Genomic DNA, 16,994 nt, shown 5'->3' on the forward strand with positions numbered 1-16,994 from the left:
ACCTTATTTACTGGGGCACAGCAGTTCAAAATTGGGGCACGTGCCTCAGTAAAAGAGGTCTAGCGACGCCCATGGTTGCAAGACCAAGACACTTGATTGGTAAACCCTTACAAATATGAAAGAGAGGTTTGATTCACTAAATGGGAGGTTTTTAGTCTCTTTAGTCTGTTCCATCTCATGTTGATTAACCTCCACTAGAAAACACTTTTGTGGCCTGGGCTACAACTCTTGCTTTGAACTATACCAAAGTGATTTGACAACACAACAAAGTGACATGACAACTGACTGAAAAACTGGCTGAAAGAAATAAATCATAAAATATTTGTTGTCCACAAATGTATGCAAAATTACCTCATCTGAATCTGTTTCCTATTGGTCCACACGACAATTTGTCAGGACTCCCCATGCACGAAGGCTGCAGGGATGAAGTATGTAAACTCTCATTTCATAACATCATTTAGTGTAAGGCCTACGTCTGCCCCCTTGAGGATAAACGTAATCTTGTATACAAATTTACCACCACGAGAGAAGGTGGAGCTACTATTTGAAGGGAACGCCTGCGCACTAGCGTGAGCCAATCTTGCGCAGGTAAGACACTAGTATCGGAGGTTGGTGGATTGTCTCGAGTTTCAACAAGTGTATCGCCTGGCCCCTGCTCTTCAGTTAAGATATAGATGTTTGTTAAAGCGCTCTCTTAAACTTCCTCGTTTGGATGTGATATTTTCTTCCCAGATTGATTTTAATGATCTGTGCCGCATGGATTTTTAGTCGTGGATAAGTTTATAAGTCTGACGTTAGCCACCTACGCTAGCTAGCTACAAGAAGAGTCTGCAGTAAGGTTAGCTTACAAGCTAGCTGCTACCTGTGTTTCCGTTTATGGACATCCAGCAGTCTAGCTAAGGAGTAACTCAAGTGGAGGGTGAGTACAACAGGTCACGATTACATAAATTATGTGTATGGTGTTAAGTATATTTTTGTTTGTCTCTTCTTTCAGTTACATACTTTGCTAATCAGTTAGCAACCTGTTGCATGTTTCATCAAGTTTGGTATTAGCGATGCTAACAATTTATTCCTTGTCATGAGTCTAGTCTAGTTAGCCACCTGTCAACAGTAATGTTAGCTGTCAATTATTAGCGTGCAAGTGAACTTTGTGGTGGTAAAAGTCGTATTATTTTATCTAGAGTAACTTGTGAATAAACTAAAGAAAATCGATCAACTTGGCGTTGTACGTTTAACTTCAGCCCGTAACTGGAGTCTGTAAACAAGATGATGGATCATGCAAGATGATTCAGACAATGAATTGTACATTAAGGAAGTAGCTTGGTTATTAACACAGCGAAGTTGCACTCGTCCAGTCGATATACTTTTATGTAAACAACTCATAAGGAGGGCTTAACGTAATGTTAATGTTGAAGTGGTCATGTTTAAAATTCAGTGCTGCCAACTTTGAATGTCAACTCGTCCCTGTTTTATGGACCACCGCCCGCTACACCTCGTCTGCTTTGATCGCTTCAGAACAGGCAGACTGGGAGACCCCATCAAATGAGAATAATCCTTCAGTGTCTGAAGCATATTAGTTACAGCATAATCGCAAAAGTGGATGTCCCAAGGATGTCTTGTTCTGTTATCTCATTAGTAGACAGACACAATAGGCTAGGCTCTTTGACAGACATCCCACCCAATGACTGACACTTAAAATATCGTCAAGCCATTGGCTTTGTGTATTTTGCTTCAACAGAAGTCTTGCATTATTATTGCATTGTGTGATGTACATGATCATGCATGTAAGGAGTTATGATTTATGAGACTGTGCTAGTTCTTTGCCTGATGCTGCGGCTTAGGCATGCTTCGAGTCCTGCCACCCCCCCCAAATGCATTCTCCTGCATTCCTGTCCAGGCTTCAGAGCAAGTCTAAACGAGCTCACCTTACCTGGAGATCTGAAGGAATGAACTTCCTCAGGCTCTGTATACATTAGGCCTTCACCACAAACACACAATTGTGTCCTCAAGGAATGCCCATGGTTGTGAGTTTGTTCTACAAAAGCTGTTTTTATTGTTGAATTATTTGTGCCTGTTGATCTCAGTTGTTTCAATCCAGGTCATTGTAATATGTGTGCTGTTAAAGGTGCCAATGTAAATGGAAGATCATTAACTAGATGTCTGTCTACAGTAAACATGAGTTGTGGTATGGTTCTGCTCTTGACCTGGGAAAACTGATAAAAGAGCGGGTGGATTTGACCCTGTACTATTTGTCAACATTAGTGTTGTTTTTTAAAAGGGAGGCTCACACAATGGGTACTTGTTAGGACCAGGTCAACCCCCTTCTGTGAGATACCCCCTTCCATTGAATTCATACTGCACCCCTAATGAGCCGGGGAGAGTGCTGGGGTGAGCCTAATATGCTGGGGGACATCTCTCTCTCTCTCTCTCTCTCTCTCTCTCTCTCTCTCTCTCTCTCTCTCTCTCTCTCTCTACTCTAACCCTATCTCTCTCCCTCTATCCCTCTCATCTCCTGCCGTTGTCAGCGATGATGTTCGTTTCCATGCTTGGCTAGCCGTCCAAGTCCACTGAAAATAAACCTTGAGCACAGCCAGTGCGACTCTGTTAAAGTGTAATCAGCCACTCAGCTCTCCTCTACTAAGGTCACACTGCACTCTACTTATCTCTCTCTTTCCTCTCTCTCTTTTTTCTTTTTCTCTTTCTTTTCTCTCATTCCCTCTACCTCTCTCCCCCTCTCTTTCTATCAGTCTCTACCCTCTAAGAAAAACTCACATGTATCAGGTAAAGACTGTTTGGTCTTATCTGGCACCTGTAGACTAGCATTAGGGCTGGACCTTTGCAGATTTGTGGTCTGGTTCAGCAGCTTGGGGAATTTATGGTGCATTAATATGGGTGATAATTGCAGGGATTTCTAGTCTGCTATGTACTTTCACCGTACCAAACTGTGGACAGATCATTTTTCAGAAACCTGTCAATCAGGTTCTGGTGTTTTCTATGAAAGGTGTGTTTGGCTAGGTGTGTGTGTCGGGTGTCACCATATGTTTTTTAGAATTTGCCTTTCATGCCAGGAAATAATTTGTGAAGTGCTAAGGCTCACACATTTTGGTGAGCTAGCAGCAATGTCTTTATCAGCAGATTTTAATGCCACTCACTGTCTGTCAGTCTGGGAGCAAGGACATTTCATTTGATTTAACAGGCGCTTTTATCCAAAGCGACTTAAGCCATTCTTACACCAGAAGACTTTGACAAGATTTGGGAAAGATTCTTGAAAGATTGTAAGTTAGTCTTTTGAGTAAAGCTTGAATGAGGGGGGAATTAGTTAAAAGACTCAATCTTTCAAGAATCTTTCCAAAATCTTCTGATGTATGGGTAGCATATGTCAGTTATATTACAAGGGTCCCTGAAACAACTCGGTGTTAAGTGCCTTGCTCAAGGGCACAATGGCGGAAGGCAGGAATTGAACCCACAACATCTCAGGCTACTGCATGTTAGCCCAGCTCCATAGCCACCACTCTACCACCAAGGAATGGGAGGTGAGCCATGTCTGGGGTTGCATCATTTATACAATATCTGTGTCAGAAGTGATCAAATGGACAGACATCATATATTTAGCCAAGAGCTGGAATGTAAACAATTATATCAATAGTCCATGATGCGGTCAACATCGAAATGTCCACACTTTTTTGTTAGGGGTACAATGATGGCGAACACACACATACTTTAATTTGTACCGAGGCAGGGATGGTGTTCTCGAAGATGGGTGAATTTGGTTGATGTATTGCTTCCATTGCTGGCAGCCATTTTTATCCATTCAGTTGCATTGTATTTTCAATACTGGTTATAAGCAGAGGAAGAGCTCTTTTCCAAAATGCTAGCCTATATCCTCCATGTTAATGATATTTTTTGTTTTCCAAGTAATTTCACTGGAACTGTAATTGGGTTATTGTTATTTGTCTTATCTTTACTCAATCAAAATAACACAACTGCACTTTTATTGATATTACCTGAAATACACAATTAAATAACTTGACTTATTAGGCCTAATGCAACAGGCAGCCTATAGTGCCTCAAGAGGCTCCTGCTTCCCTCTACTACACGGTATAGTTTGTATAGGATGGGACCTAGCCCATGTGGAAGACTCTCTTGGAAAACTGTCAAACCTGTCAAACCTATCTCCCTAAAGCTTATTTTCCAGTAAGGTTTAGGAACTGAGGAGCTTTCTGGAGTTTTCCATGATGCAGCGGTACTTTGGTATGAAATGATAATGGCAATTTACTTTCTAATGGTGTTCAGGAACTTGACTTCAGGAACTTCTAATGGGGTTCAGGAACTTCAGGTAGTTGACTGAAGAGTCCAGAAGGAACTATGAGTTAGTTTGCATGGAGGTGTACTATTTTGCATTTGATGTAGCCTATTTAATTGTAATACTTGCATCTGACAAGTCAGCTATGTTCGGTGTCCCAAGCTGCCCTCTAACAGTTCCTGGGCCAGGGACTACCTGTGGAGTTGGAGCTAAACCAGGGTGAAAGGATCAGCTGAGCCAAATTTGGCCCTGGTCCACTGCGTTGGAAATGACCGTAAAGCTTTAGAGTTCTGAAAATAGTTCCCCTGTGTTTATAATAAAAGGCCCTTAAAAGTGCAGCCGTAGAGCTTTTTCTGTTTACCCTCTGGGATGGGTAATGTCAGCAGCACGCTTGTAGGGGTCTGCGTCTCTGTTCGTGTTCTCGTTCCTGGCGTGCTGTCCTGGCCTGCTCCCCTCCACAGGATATCTGAGCAGGACGGGCTCTGGGAGGAAAGCAGTGTCTGACTCTGCACCCCTCTTCTTCCCCTCTCCTCCTCCTCCTCCTCCTCCTCCTCCTTTTGCTCCGCTGAATAATTTGTATTTGTGCTGCGGCGTCTGTGTGACCCTAAACCTCCCTTACAAGGCATCAGCCTCACTGTTGCAGGCTGCAAGCAAACACACACACACACACACACACACACACACACACACACACACACACACACACACAGGCAGGCAGGCATCATTGCCAAAAGTACCTTTGGACTCGTGTGCTTTCTGATTGGCAGGTCCAGGAAAACTGCAGGCATTTGCAGGGAGGTCTCTGGCTGTGCTTTGAGCAATGCTGCAGAGATTTTAGACCTGCCGCTGTGAAGAGAGTGCACTGCATAGCATACTAGTTATCGTTAATGGGTCAACATGTCCATTTCTGTTGTCCAAATGCATAAGCACATTTTGCTTGGGAGTGATTGGTGTGCAGACTTTCTTTATATTGGCCTAGCACCCATAGCTGTTCCCTCATGGAAAAAAAAAGAAATTTCATCTACGACTAGATCTGGCCCATTTATTTATTATTTAACATTCTCGCTCTCTCTCTCTCTCTCTCTCTCATTGGATGTTTGTCCACCTCCATCAGTAAGCTAGTCAGGTGTCTGAACTTGCCCACTCAGCTGCTGTGCTCCTGAGTGTTTGCCTTTAAGGCTTTACACACACACACACAAACTGTACACACACTCTAGTGGCCTAACTGGTTCAGGCAGCCTGAGACTAATTCTGTGACCTGACATTTAAAAGACATTCATGCCATATTCCTTTGTGGGGCAGATTGCTTTTGTTACATTTTGATGTGGTATTTGTAAAGAGGGACTAGCCTAGCTGCTCGATTCACCATGTGTATTATGATGGCTTAGTTGTTATGACGATGGGTTATCATGAGAGTATCTCAGGGCATCTGGCTCTTAGGCTCAATCCATCTGTTTTGTGTCAAGCAGAGAGAACATTGTGGCGGTGTCTGTCTTATTTGGTTGCGCTCTCTGTAATTAGGCTACACTGCTGTTGTCTACAGCGGGCATTTTCATACACAGCTGTGGCCCACCATGGCCTGCTGGGGGTCTGTGAAGGCATAGGTGGTCGCCCGGCCATGCGTTAAACGTGTGGCTAAACGTAGTGGCTAAGGAGCTGGGCTAGCATGCAGTAGCCTGAACAGTTGTGGGGTCAGTTGTGGGTTCCCAGCTTCCACCGTTGTGCCCTTGAGCAAGGCACTTAACCCCAAGTTGCTCTGGGGAGAATGGCCCTTGTCATATAAATTACATGTACGTAAATTGATTTGGATAAAATCATCACACAGTCAGTTGGTCAGTCAAACCCTTGGACCACAGCAATGGCCTCTCAACGTCCATGACCTTGCAGGTATTTTCTCTCCTTTTGAACGCTCCTTCCTCTTTGTGTCCATTGACAACGTCTCATGCACTTAGTCTCCATCCATGACGTAAACGACGGTATCAGAGCACAGAGCACGTGGGAGAAACTGGTGGCGGCGTAGGAAGTACTGCATGTTCAAGGGCACTGAGTGTGGTGCTGAGGTTTTGTTGTGTCCTCTCTCTTTCCCCACTCAAAGGTCCAGCTAAGGAGAGAGTCAGAAGATTTGAGAGAGACGAAGGCCACTGTGGTCAGTCACCTGATCCTCTGCAGTCACAGTGGAAAGCAAAGACATGACCCCAATCTGACGATTTCCTGGGTGAGCAAATACAATTCATGTAAGTTCTGCTTCTGGAATTCCACCTCTAAGTTGGCCATATCTCAATGTGTCATGTGTCATGTTTATGGTCATGTTTTTTTGTTTTTATTAAGTCCACTTAAAAGCATTTTTGTCTTGTCTTGTCTTGTACTGGTAGGCAGGGTGTCGTTATGATTGTGTTGACTGTATACCTCAGTGCAGTAGTGCCTCACGTGTTCTCCTCCATAATATGTAGGTCACTCCCAACCGTCGCTCTCTCACACACACATACGCACCCAGACACACACATACACGTCCTTAGCCTTGTGTACCAGGTGGAGCATGTGAAAAGTGCTTGTTTTGGAGCACTGCACTTTGAACAGAAACATTCCAAAGTGCAGGCCAATACCACATACACACCTCCACCACCTCTCCCTCTCACTTGACTTCCTGTTTGAAGGACACGCCCCCTCCGCTGGCAGCCAATGCTAAGCCCTCGTCTGGGGTTGTCATGCCGACGGATTGACTCACACCAATGGCTGCTCCGGTGCACAGATTAAAACAGCCAGGCCTTGAGCCTTATTAGGTGCGGCCGCAAGTGAACGAGAACACACTCACACACTGGTGTGCACGCGTGCACTCCCCCAGCTCCTGCTAAACAAGCTCAAAGTGCACCATGGGGCCTGGTTGGATGCGTGGCCAAAGCTGGCTTTAATAGTCATTAGGCTTCGGAGGGTAGGTAACTGACACTAGTAGTGTCTCATTGAGGAAGAAATCTCTCGTTGCAATCTCTCAGTGGAACACAAGAGGTGTGTGATGTAGTTGCCATAGCATTCCAAATTTAGTTCTGGAACTGTCAGCAGTGAGGGCAAAGAGACTTCCAGGTAGCATTAAGTTCTGAAGTGCTTTGAGAGCTTTGTTGTTGAGCACAAAAGAGTAGCTGAACACAGTCCATTTACCACGTACCAGTCACCTCGTACAGTCTGTGTCATTGTTCATCGAGAGTCTCTCCTTTGAATGAGCGTGTCTGTTATCTTTTTTTTTTTTCTTTCTCGGAGTTTCACTCCTGTTGTTCTCTCGTTGCTATTTGCCTATTTTAATTTGCATCCCCCTCACTTCCGTTAAGCTCTTTCATTGTCGTTTCGCTCCAACGTTTTTACGTGCGGGATGTGAAACTCGTGACGTGTCGCACCCTACTGGATTGGAGCCGCGGCGGAGCCGACGCTGTGATTGTGCAAAACGTGGTTTCAGTCAATCGCAAGCGCTCGTGATGCAACCCCGTCAGTTCCACCAACAGATCCGGCGTCCAGTCCTTCCAGTCGCTCTCACACACCTTTTACACAATCACCAGCACGTGTGACGCAACAGAGGATCAAATCCACCACTGATTCCCAGCCTCAGCAGTGTTCACTCTCAGTCACTCCTGCATTCAGCAGGGCTGTGTGCTCACTTCTTTCTGGTGCTACAGATGTTGATCATTTTGTAGCACAATACACAGAATTGTTACACACACCTCATCTGTAGGCTACGCTCTTAGAAAACATTTGAAATAAGGTGTCACCGGTGCTGGTAAATCATCCATAGCACAGACTGACTTGTTTTTGGAGCATCCTGCACAGCCTTGTTCAGTCACTCCTGCTCTCATTCAGCCCAGTGCCACTCTGTTCCAAGCCACAGTGCCCAAATCCAGGCCACCAGCCAAAGCCTTCAGATGGAGAGTCATTAGTTTATAGCTGCTGAAACGCTGGCAGATGTTTGTATTATCCTCGCCTCAGTTTAATATGGTTTTGGACTCGGAACAGCTCCCCTTTCCAGCGTGAGTGTGGGTGTCTGTGTTTATGTTTACACGTGTACAGTAAGTGTGTGTGTGTTTACACATATGAGAGTGTGTGTGTCTGTATGTGCACACGTGTGAAAGTCTCTGTGTGTGTGTGTGTGTGTCTGTATGTGCATGTGTTTGTGTCTGTATGTGCACACTTGTGAGTCTGTGTGTGTGTGTGTGTGTGTGTGTGTGTGTGCATGTATGTTTACACGTGTGTGTGTGCGCCTACGTGTAAGTGTGTGTGTAAGGTAAACACAGCTTGCCACTGGCTTTGTCCACCAGCCTAGTCTGCAGGGCTAATCATTGCGGGGTTTAGCTGGGCTCACCCTCCCTCCCTCCCCTCCCTCCCTCCCCTCCCTCCCTCCTGAGTCCAAGCCACACAGTTGGGTAAGCAGGGCCAAACACTGGCCTGGGAAGTGTTGCATTGAGTGACCTGACTAAGGAAATGGAAACTGGCGGAGGTCTGCGGATGGATAGAGTGTTTAGTGTTTGTGGAGAATGAGGTGCGGAGATTGCCTCTGAGGTTGTTAAAGTAGCAGGTTTGGTTTGAAACTAGTGAGCCAACTACCTAAAACACACACACACACACACAGGCACACACTTCAACTGGACTTCAGACTGGATATGCTAATATAGTGTGCGTTTGTGGGCAGGCTCATCCTAACACTCTTCTCTGCTCTCTGCAGGACCCTCTGGCCACAGCGGTTTGGACTCTGGGATGGAAAACCGAGGTAAGCGTCGTCCAAGGTCTAAGCGTAAGTCTCCCTAAGATACCTCCCATTAATGCTTGTTAAAATAGCCTCATTGAAACGCAGCCAGGCTACTAATGAACTCCGGAGGTTTGGGCACCTCGAGCGGCCGAATTCACTACTCACAAATCACCCCTGCCTGTGGCGTAATTGTGTATACCTGACTAATCCCTCCAACACACACACACGCACAAACTCAATCCCTCATACACGCGCACACAGTCACCCAACCATAGACACACACACACACACACACAAACAAACATATCACACACTGCAAAGAGACACAAACAAATCAACAGTTCTCTCACGGATGTGCACATATACTGTACACACACATGCATGTTCACACAGCTGCACACACACACACATACACAAATTAAAAAAAAAAAAAATTACACATACACTAAAAAAAAAGTTTGTACAGGGTTTTAAAAATGTGGCTTTATTTGATTTTCACCTATTGATATGATTTACTTTCTGCTGGCTCACCCTTGGCAACCGGACAACTGAAAGCAGAGTTGTCACTGTAAACCAACAGCGATCGATTGTAAATCAACTAAGTGAAGTACTAAGTGGGTTTCGCTGTTCCCGTGTGTGTGTGTGGGTGTGTGGGTGTGACTCATAGCGGTGGTGTTGACACAGTGGGTTATTATCAGATTGCGCTTTGCCCTGTTGGGAGAGAGCAGTTGCTCACACCTTCAGGACTCCCTCAGACAGGACCTACGTGTCCGGAATCCTCAGCGCGGCAGGTTTCGCTCAGCATGGACGATATCTCTTTAGAAGAGGAAAGCCTGTCAGGTACTGAAATACTCGTTCTTCCGGCGCTCACATTATAGGGGACTAGAGCCCAATGGAATATCTCCGATGACTTTTTGTGTCAGTAGGTTGACAAATTCCTCGTTGTGGAAAACCCTACAGGAGTGGCCAAGGCAGTAGAATTGAATATGAGACATACAGTAGTGCCTGGGTTGGTGAGTCACGTAAGAAACCTGATCGACGTTGACTGTTTAGTTTTCTGAATGGGACAAAACAAATTATTGGATCTTGAAAGGATGTGTTGAATAGTGATTTCCTGTTTGACTGCTGTGCTGGTGTTAGTTCAGGTGGCTGTGGTGGATTAGAGCACTCTTGGTCATGGCATGACCGTAAAACGGAGATCAATACTCTGATGAAGTTCAGGGAGTTTAGATCAGGGACATCGCAGGAGAGGAGTAATCGGCTCCTGAAGAGGTTGACTTTCCTCTTCATTGACTTTTGTAGTGGAGCAGTGAAACTCCAAATTATCCGAGACGTGTGTGTGTGTGTGTGTTATACAGGCTCTGTGGTGTGAGTGATCTTATGCTGTGTGTTCTTTCTTACTAACCTGAGCTGGGTTGGAGACGAGGACGGCACAAAGGGAGTGTAGGACACTAGACACACACTACACAGACACATGAATACGGTTGCTGAGTGACATTTGAATGAGTTGACAGTCATATTCAAATTTGCAATGGTCTCTTAATTTTGAATATGACCAACAACTCATACGAATATCTATTTATCTAATATATATATATGTATATGTATATACACACACACACACACACTCACTCTCTCATTCTTTCTCACTCTCTCTCTCTCTCTCATGCTTACCTTTACTTAATAGGCCTACAGTATGTCCACACATTGTGGCATACGCTCACATGATGGCACACACAAATGCAAACTTGTGTGCACACACACACTCACTCAGAGAGAGAGAGACAGAGAGGACTTGTCAGGAAATCAACACAAGAGAGGATTAAAAGGCAAGATCCTTTCATCCCTGGTGCCCAGTGTTCTTGTCCTGGTAAAAATAACCTCTCTCTCCTCTCTCCTCTCCTCTCTCTCTCTCTCTCTCTCTCTCTCTCCAACAACACTTCCACCTCCACTTCTCCCCGCACCACCTCCAGCCCTTCCTCCTTTCACCCCAGATAGGGCTCATCCCAAGCAGGGTTCAACTCATTTCATTCCCCATGGTGCTAGCTAGCGTTCCCCGCATTGGCTCAACTTTTGTTGTTGATATTTTTTTCATTTGGTGCTGACCTCACAAGATTAACTTGTGGGAAGAAAAAAAAAGTGACTTTGTTTCTGCTGACATGAGCAGGTTAATAGGTATGTAGATAAGCTACTACTCAGCTGACATACACAGAAATGTTGTGGCATATGTTCAAATGTTGTGGAGTCATGCAGGTAAAATGTCAAAAGTGTTTGTGTGATGACTCAGCGACTTTTACAGAGTTATGGAGAAAATGAATACAAAGAACTGTGTGGCCCTGGGTGCTGTTGTGTCTTTGATGTTGGTTTCTAGAAGCAGTGGGAGCGATGGGCTCGGCCAGGATGAGCGTGAACTTCCTTTCGAGTCTGTGCTGGGGTGAATATTTCCCAACACATCAAACAGAAAGGAAGACAAGCCTCTGCATGCCATAAATTCCACACTCTGTCTGAGGGGCGGTCTGCGTGTAGTACCCATGTTGGGGCCCATAGAGGGCGCTGCAGTCAGCAAGACAGCGGGGACGGAGAGTGTTGCATGAATGCATTTGCCGCCAGTGCATACCAGCATCTTCTTTGCTAGAGATCCAGAAAAAGAATTACTGGTGACTTCCTCATTACTTGCTAGACCAAAGGAAGTGATGTTGGTATTGACTTGAAATAGAATAGTCAGCATGTGATTATTTGGATGCTGTTGTAGGGTGTGAAACTAATTCAACTAAAGGAAGAGAGAGAGAGAAAATGAGAGAGAAATGAGAGAAGGAGAAAGAAAAAAAAAGAGTAGATAGATAGAGAGATGAACACCGTCACACTTAAAATGGAAGACTGTCTCTCATACCTACCTACTCACATAAAGGAACTTCCTGCTACTGTGGAGATGATTTTCTGACTTGAACACTTTCTCTTCCCTCTTCCCTAATGCTGTTGTGCAACTGGACTCACTTCTGGGCTCGTGTCAGCCATGTGCACTTTGCACACTCAGCTGTAGCGTTGCCCAGCGTTCTGTGTCCAACGTTCTGCGTTCTGCCTCGTGACTCTCAGACCCCTCCCCTTGCACTGTGATGGAACCCGTCTGTTTGGAACCCGTCCTATTTGTTTTTGTTTCCTCGTCCATCTGCGTTGCTTGGCATGGTTTCACTTCCGTTTGATAAGAGAGACGAGAGGCTGTTTTGGGTGTGTGTGTGTGGGGGGGGGGGGGGAGCAGACTGGTGTAATCGGGGAGAGTGTGTTTATGGGAGTTAAGGGAACTAATTAGTGAGTCATCATCGTACACTGTGAGTGAGGATCCCGCTCCTTTTGCAAGATCTGAAATAGATTTCCTCGAAAAATGATTCATTTACAAAAAGGGTGGGTTGTTTATAGTTGGGTCCAGACCATAGGTTGGTGGTGCTGTATGTATTAATAGCTGTGAAGAAGTAGCAGATATAAGAACTGAAGTTGTAAGATTTTTTTTTTATCTGATATGACCCCAAATATCCTTAGGTTTACAGAGTATGAAGATACACAATCAGAGAAGAAGATATTCTCAGAGTGTCTTATCTATGGTAGAAATGTTGGCTTCTCAAGTCTTACTATTCTCATGTCTTTATTTTAGAGGTCTCTCTGAGACGCGTACAGTACTGGTTTAGATGTGTAGGCTGCTCTGTGCTACTAAGATGATAATATTTAGGCTAGGTTTGTACTGGGTGAAAAGGCTGTGAAAAGGCTTGTTGATTTTTGTTGCCTAGCGTGGCAAGGCCGTAAGACTCGCTTGCCCGAAACGCGTCCGAAGTGTTTCATACATGTAGGCAGGTTTCTTCATCACTTCTCTATGATCAGAATCTGGGGTTGGAAACACTAGTGTGTCCAAAGAGGAAAGAGGAAGGAAGGAAGAGGTGAAGTTGAGGAAGGCACACAGTCTCCCACACAACCCTGATATAGGCCTACCCTGTGTTCAGAATATCCACTCACTCCCTACATAGTACAACCACATATTCACTATGTAGTGCACAGTGTAGTAAGGGAGTGCACATATTCACTATGTAGTGCACAGTGTAGTGAGGGAGTGCACAGAGTAGTGAGTGAGTGCACATATTCATTATGTAGTGCACAGTAGTGCACATATTCACTATGTGGTGCACAGTGTAGTGAGTGAGTGCATATATTCACTATGTAGTGCACAGTATAGTGAGTGAGTGCACATATTCACTATGTAGTGCACATATTCACTATGTAGTGAATTCACATAGCAGGTAATGTGCAGAGCTTAATGGCGTTTTTACACCAACAGCCTTTAGTGCATTTTAATCAAACTCGACTGTGTGAGCCCTTGTTTCGGTTTGTTTGTGTCCATCGGAATCCAACAATCGCACGCAGGTGCGCACCAAATTCGGTCCGGGACCTCCAAAAAGAGGTGGTCTCGCTCCGCACCATCTACCGAACTCTGGTGCGATCTCGCTGGGAAGAAAGCAAACCTGAAACAAACAGGTCCAACAATCTACTTGTAAGGAATTATGGGAGTTAAAATCACTGAATTGTGGTAAATTTCATTTCCTGTTCAATTCCTAAATAAATGGCATGCGTGATTGGTCCTAATAACTAGAACCGTGGACAAACGTGGATGCGTGAGGAGGTACAAACAATGTTTCATAGATACATGGTTGGCAAATGCAAATAAGATTATTGTCTAGTCGCAGTTGCAACTCATTCTCTCGCCCTACAAAACTGTCACCCCACAAAACTGCCGCTCCAGTGTGTGACTCAAAGAGTTGCTCATATGATCGGAAAGCACCAAAAAACCTGACCTGATGGAGTAGTTTACTCAATTATTATTACACATTGTGGTCCATCTAGAAACAAGGCGTATGTGAAACGGTACCAGACCAAAGTCTGTATGCAACATTGGAACAATTTATTGCCTGCTGTGGAACAAACAATCAAACTATGAAAATGCCCTAATTGGTTGACTGTTATAGTCCTTTTTCACAGTCATTTTAATATGAAATAGTAGGGCAGGCTCAAGTGTTGCTAAATACATTAATGAAGTCTCTGTTCAATTTAACTGTAGCAGGATGAGATCCTTAATTAAAGCCATTAGTAACACCTTATCTTTCATTTAAAAGATGTCCACAATGAAAACAGGTCCATAGAGTCCATTTGGTGTAAACACCACCTGGTGTATCACCTGACATTCAAGGAAGCCACTAATTCAGACTGTGGCTATGACCTTGTTCAGTGAGTGATTTCTTGACACTGTATACCTAAAACATGATGTAATTTCCTGTTTTTATGAGCCTCAGTCGTGATATAGGCTAAATACAAAGGCCATGAAATGTATATTATTTACTACAAATTTATTTGTACAGCTTGATTAGAACAAAAATCCTACTGTAAAGTTGATTTCAGTGTAAAAGTACTGTTATTGTTTTATGCACAATTAACATTGATCGCATCAGCATGTTTTTGGCTTGGAATTTCAAGAAGACGAAGGGCGAATAGCATGTGGAAATGGTATGATTGGAAAAAACAAATCTTAACTGATACCAACAGACACAAACAGTGTGGCCAGAGGCATGTCCGCCGTCCCCTAGGTAACGCTACCGTATAGATGCAAGACGACTTCGGCGTTCCGACGGACGGCTGCCTTTCAGGAGGAGCCGGGAATCCCATTGGGATTAAAGAGGGAAAACGAATGGAGCTAAACACTGGCAAATCCCTGGGGAAAATCGGCCTCTGTCACACAAGGCCCCAAGACCTGAGAGAGAGAAAGAAAGAGATGGAGAAAGAGGCGGAGGGAGAGAAGGAGAGAGGGAGAACGAGAGAAAGGGAACAAGAGAGAGAGCCTGTGAGGGTCTATGAGGAACTCCTCTCAGAGCTGGGACGCCAACAGTGCCAAGGTGTGTGTGTGTGTGTGTGTGTGTGTGTGTGTGTGTGATGGGAGGAGGGGGGTGTCTCATTTTCAGGGCACTCCCAGAAAAAAGGATTTCTCATGGTTGTCAGTTTAAAAACCTTTAGGCCTGAATGTTCTTAAATGATCAAAGGTTCTTTGTGGAGACCACTTGTATCCATTTCAAGTAAATGATTGATGGTGCTTTTCAGCCAATGCCAACACCTTTTTACAAGCGCTTTTCCAGTACAGAAAAGCTCAAGCCGAGTGGTTGTGGATGACACCGTTTTTTGTGTCAGCTCAGTCCTGGTAAGCAATAAGGGCATCAATAACTTTGACGGTTTGGACGATTCTCTCCTCTAGCAATTGATTAATACATGTAGCCCCCATGTTTATGGGGATGAACTGATGGTGTTAAAATACCTCTTCTCCAGTCGGAGAGACAGAGGTCTTTCAAACCTGAGTGGGGGGAGCAGGGAACAGATTGTGTGATCTTAACAGGCAAAAACTAAAGCAATCCACACACGGTACTGTGTACTATTATAGTGCCTTATAGTGCCTTGTAATATAATCGTAAGGCATCATCTCTGTGTATGTGTTGTTTGTGAAACTCCAGTTTTATTCTTTTTGGTTGGTCTTTATCGCTGTGTCGAGTGCTGGCCATTTTAAAATCCAGGAATGCTCAGTGCTGAGGTGGAGAGTGTGAGGTTTATCTGCGAGACTCTTACTGACGTCTGCGTTCTAATGAGCTCCGTCTCACCTCCTGTCTGGATTACATCGCCCGACACGTTTGGTGGAGTTGCTGCTATCTCCCTTTCCTCCTGAAGGAATGTGTGTGTGTGTGTGTGTGTGTGTGCGTGTGCGTGGGTATGCTTGTGCTGTGTCTTCTGTTCTGGACATGGTGCTCTAGCCTGTCACACACACACACACACACACACACACACTCCCTTCTGTCTTCCCTCTATACCCTCCCACACACACTGAATACATTTAACAGAATACTCCCTCTTACTCTCTCACACACACACACACGTACACACACACGTACACACACACGTACACACACCCTCTCTTTCTTTGTGTATTTCTGTATGTTTCACTCCCTTCCTTCCTCTGCGTGCCTTCCTCTCACTGTCTCAAACAACCCAATGTCTCTTAGAGCCACATTCAGGAGATGTGTTTATTTCTCACACACTTTCACCACCTCTTCTCTTCTCTTCTCTTCTCTTCTCTTCTCTTCTCTTCTCTTCTCTTCTCTTCTCTTCTCTTCTCTTCTCTTCTCTTCTCTTCTCTTCTCTTCTCTTCTCTTCTCTTCTCTTCTCTTCTCTTCTCTCCACACAGGCTCTGCTACACTATTCTATTTGTGAACTTTACGTGCTGTATTAGGTGATAATCCCCCATAGGAAACCACTAACAGACACACATACACCCACACTCAAACACGCACACACAAACAAGGGCAGCATCAGTCAGTGTTGAGTTATATAAAGCTCAGTCTGTGTCTGCTCTGTCAGGAAATGTGTACAGTAGCTCAAGCAGAAGTCAGTGTGGCATGAAATTGCTCTGTTGGTGCCACGCAAATAGTGTTTGTTTACCTGGACACATCCTGTCAGGAAAGTGTGTGTGAATAGACAGATGGGTCTCTATTTGGTGAAGGACAAATGTGTGGTAGGATTTATTATATGTGCATTATGATGTGCATTGTTTGCTTTAGTATTTGCTCTCTCTCTCTCTCTCTCTCTCTCTCTCTCTCTCTCTCTCTCTCTCTCTCTCTCTCTCTCTCTCTCTCTCTCTCTCTCTCTCTCTCTCTCATATGTGTTCCTCTGGGCTCACCTGGGTGTGCATGCTTTTGTGTCTTTTTCCATGTGGGTGTGCTGAAACTCTGCAGAGGATACAGACTCTTTCCTGTGACACTAATGCCCTACTCTGTCTACCACACACACTACACAGACAGAAAAAAAAGAGACAGGAGTTTTAAGCTTGAAGCAATCCTGCGATTGCATCACTGTGCAAGCCAAGGTGTTTTGTCACACTGTGCAGTGGGTGAC

At 44.7% G+C, this 16,994-nt stretch overlaps 1 protein-coding gene across 5 annotated transcripts in view; it reads left to right on the forward strand.

Moving 5' to 3' along the window:
• Positions 1-583: 583 nt before the first annotated feature.
• Positions 584-16,994, forward strand: part of phactr4a (phosphatase and actin regulator 4a) — a 49,399-nt gene continuing 32,988 nt past the window's right edge. The window contains exons 1-3 of one of the 5 annotated variants that reach the window (XM_048229269.1): positions 584-919; positions 6,399-6,537; positions 9,006-9,074. In XM_048229269.1, coding sequence (XP_048085226.1) covers positions 9,038-9,074 — 37 coding nt within the window. In that variant the 5' untranslated portion in view covers positions 584-919; positions 6,399-6,537; positions 9,006-9,037. Of the gene's footprint in view, positions 920-6,398; positions 6,538-9,005; positions 9,075-9,767; positions 9,870-16,994 lie in introns of those variants that run through there. The other 4 variants (XM_048229272.1, XM_048229270.1, XM_048229273.1 and 1 more) reach the window with 4 other exon arrangements.

This window comes from Alosa alosa, chromosome 20, assembly GCF_017589495.1.
Source record: "Alosa alosa isolate M-15738 ecotype Scorff River chromosome 20, AALO_Geno_1.1, whole genome shotgun sequence".
Classification (NCBI taxonomy): Eukaryota; Metazoa; Chordata; class Actinopteri; order Clupeiformes; family Clupeidae; genus Alosa; species Alosa alosa.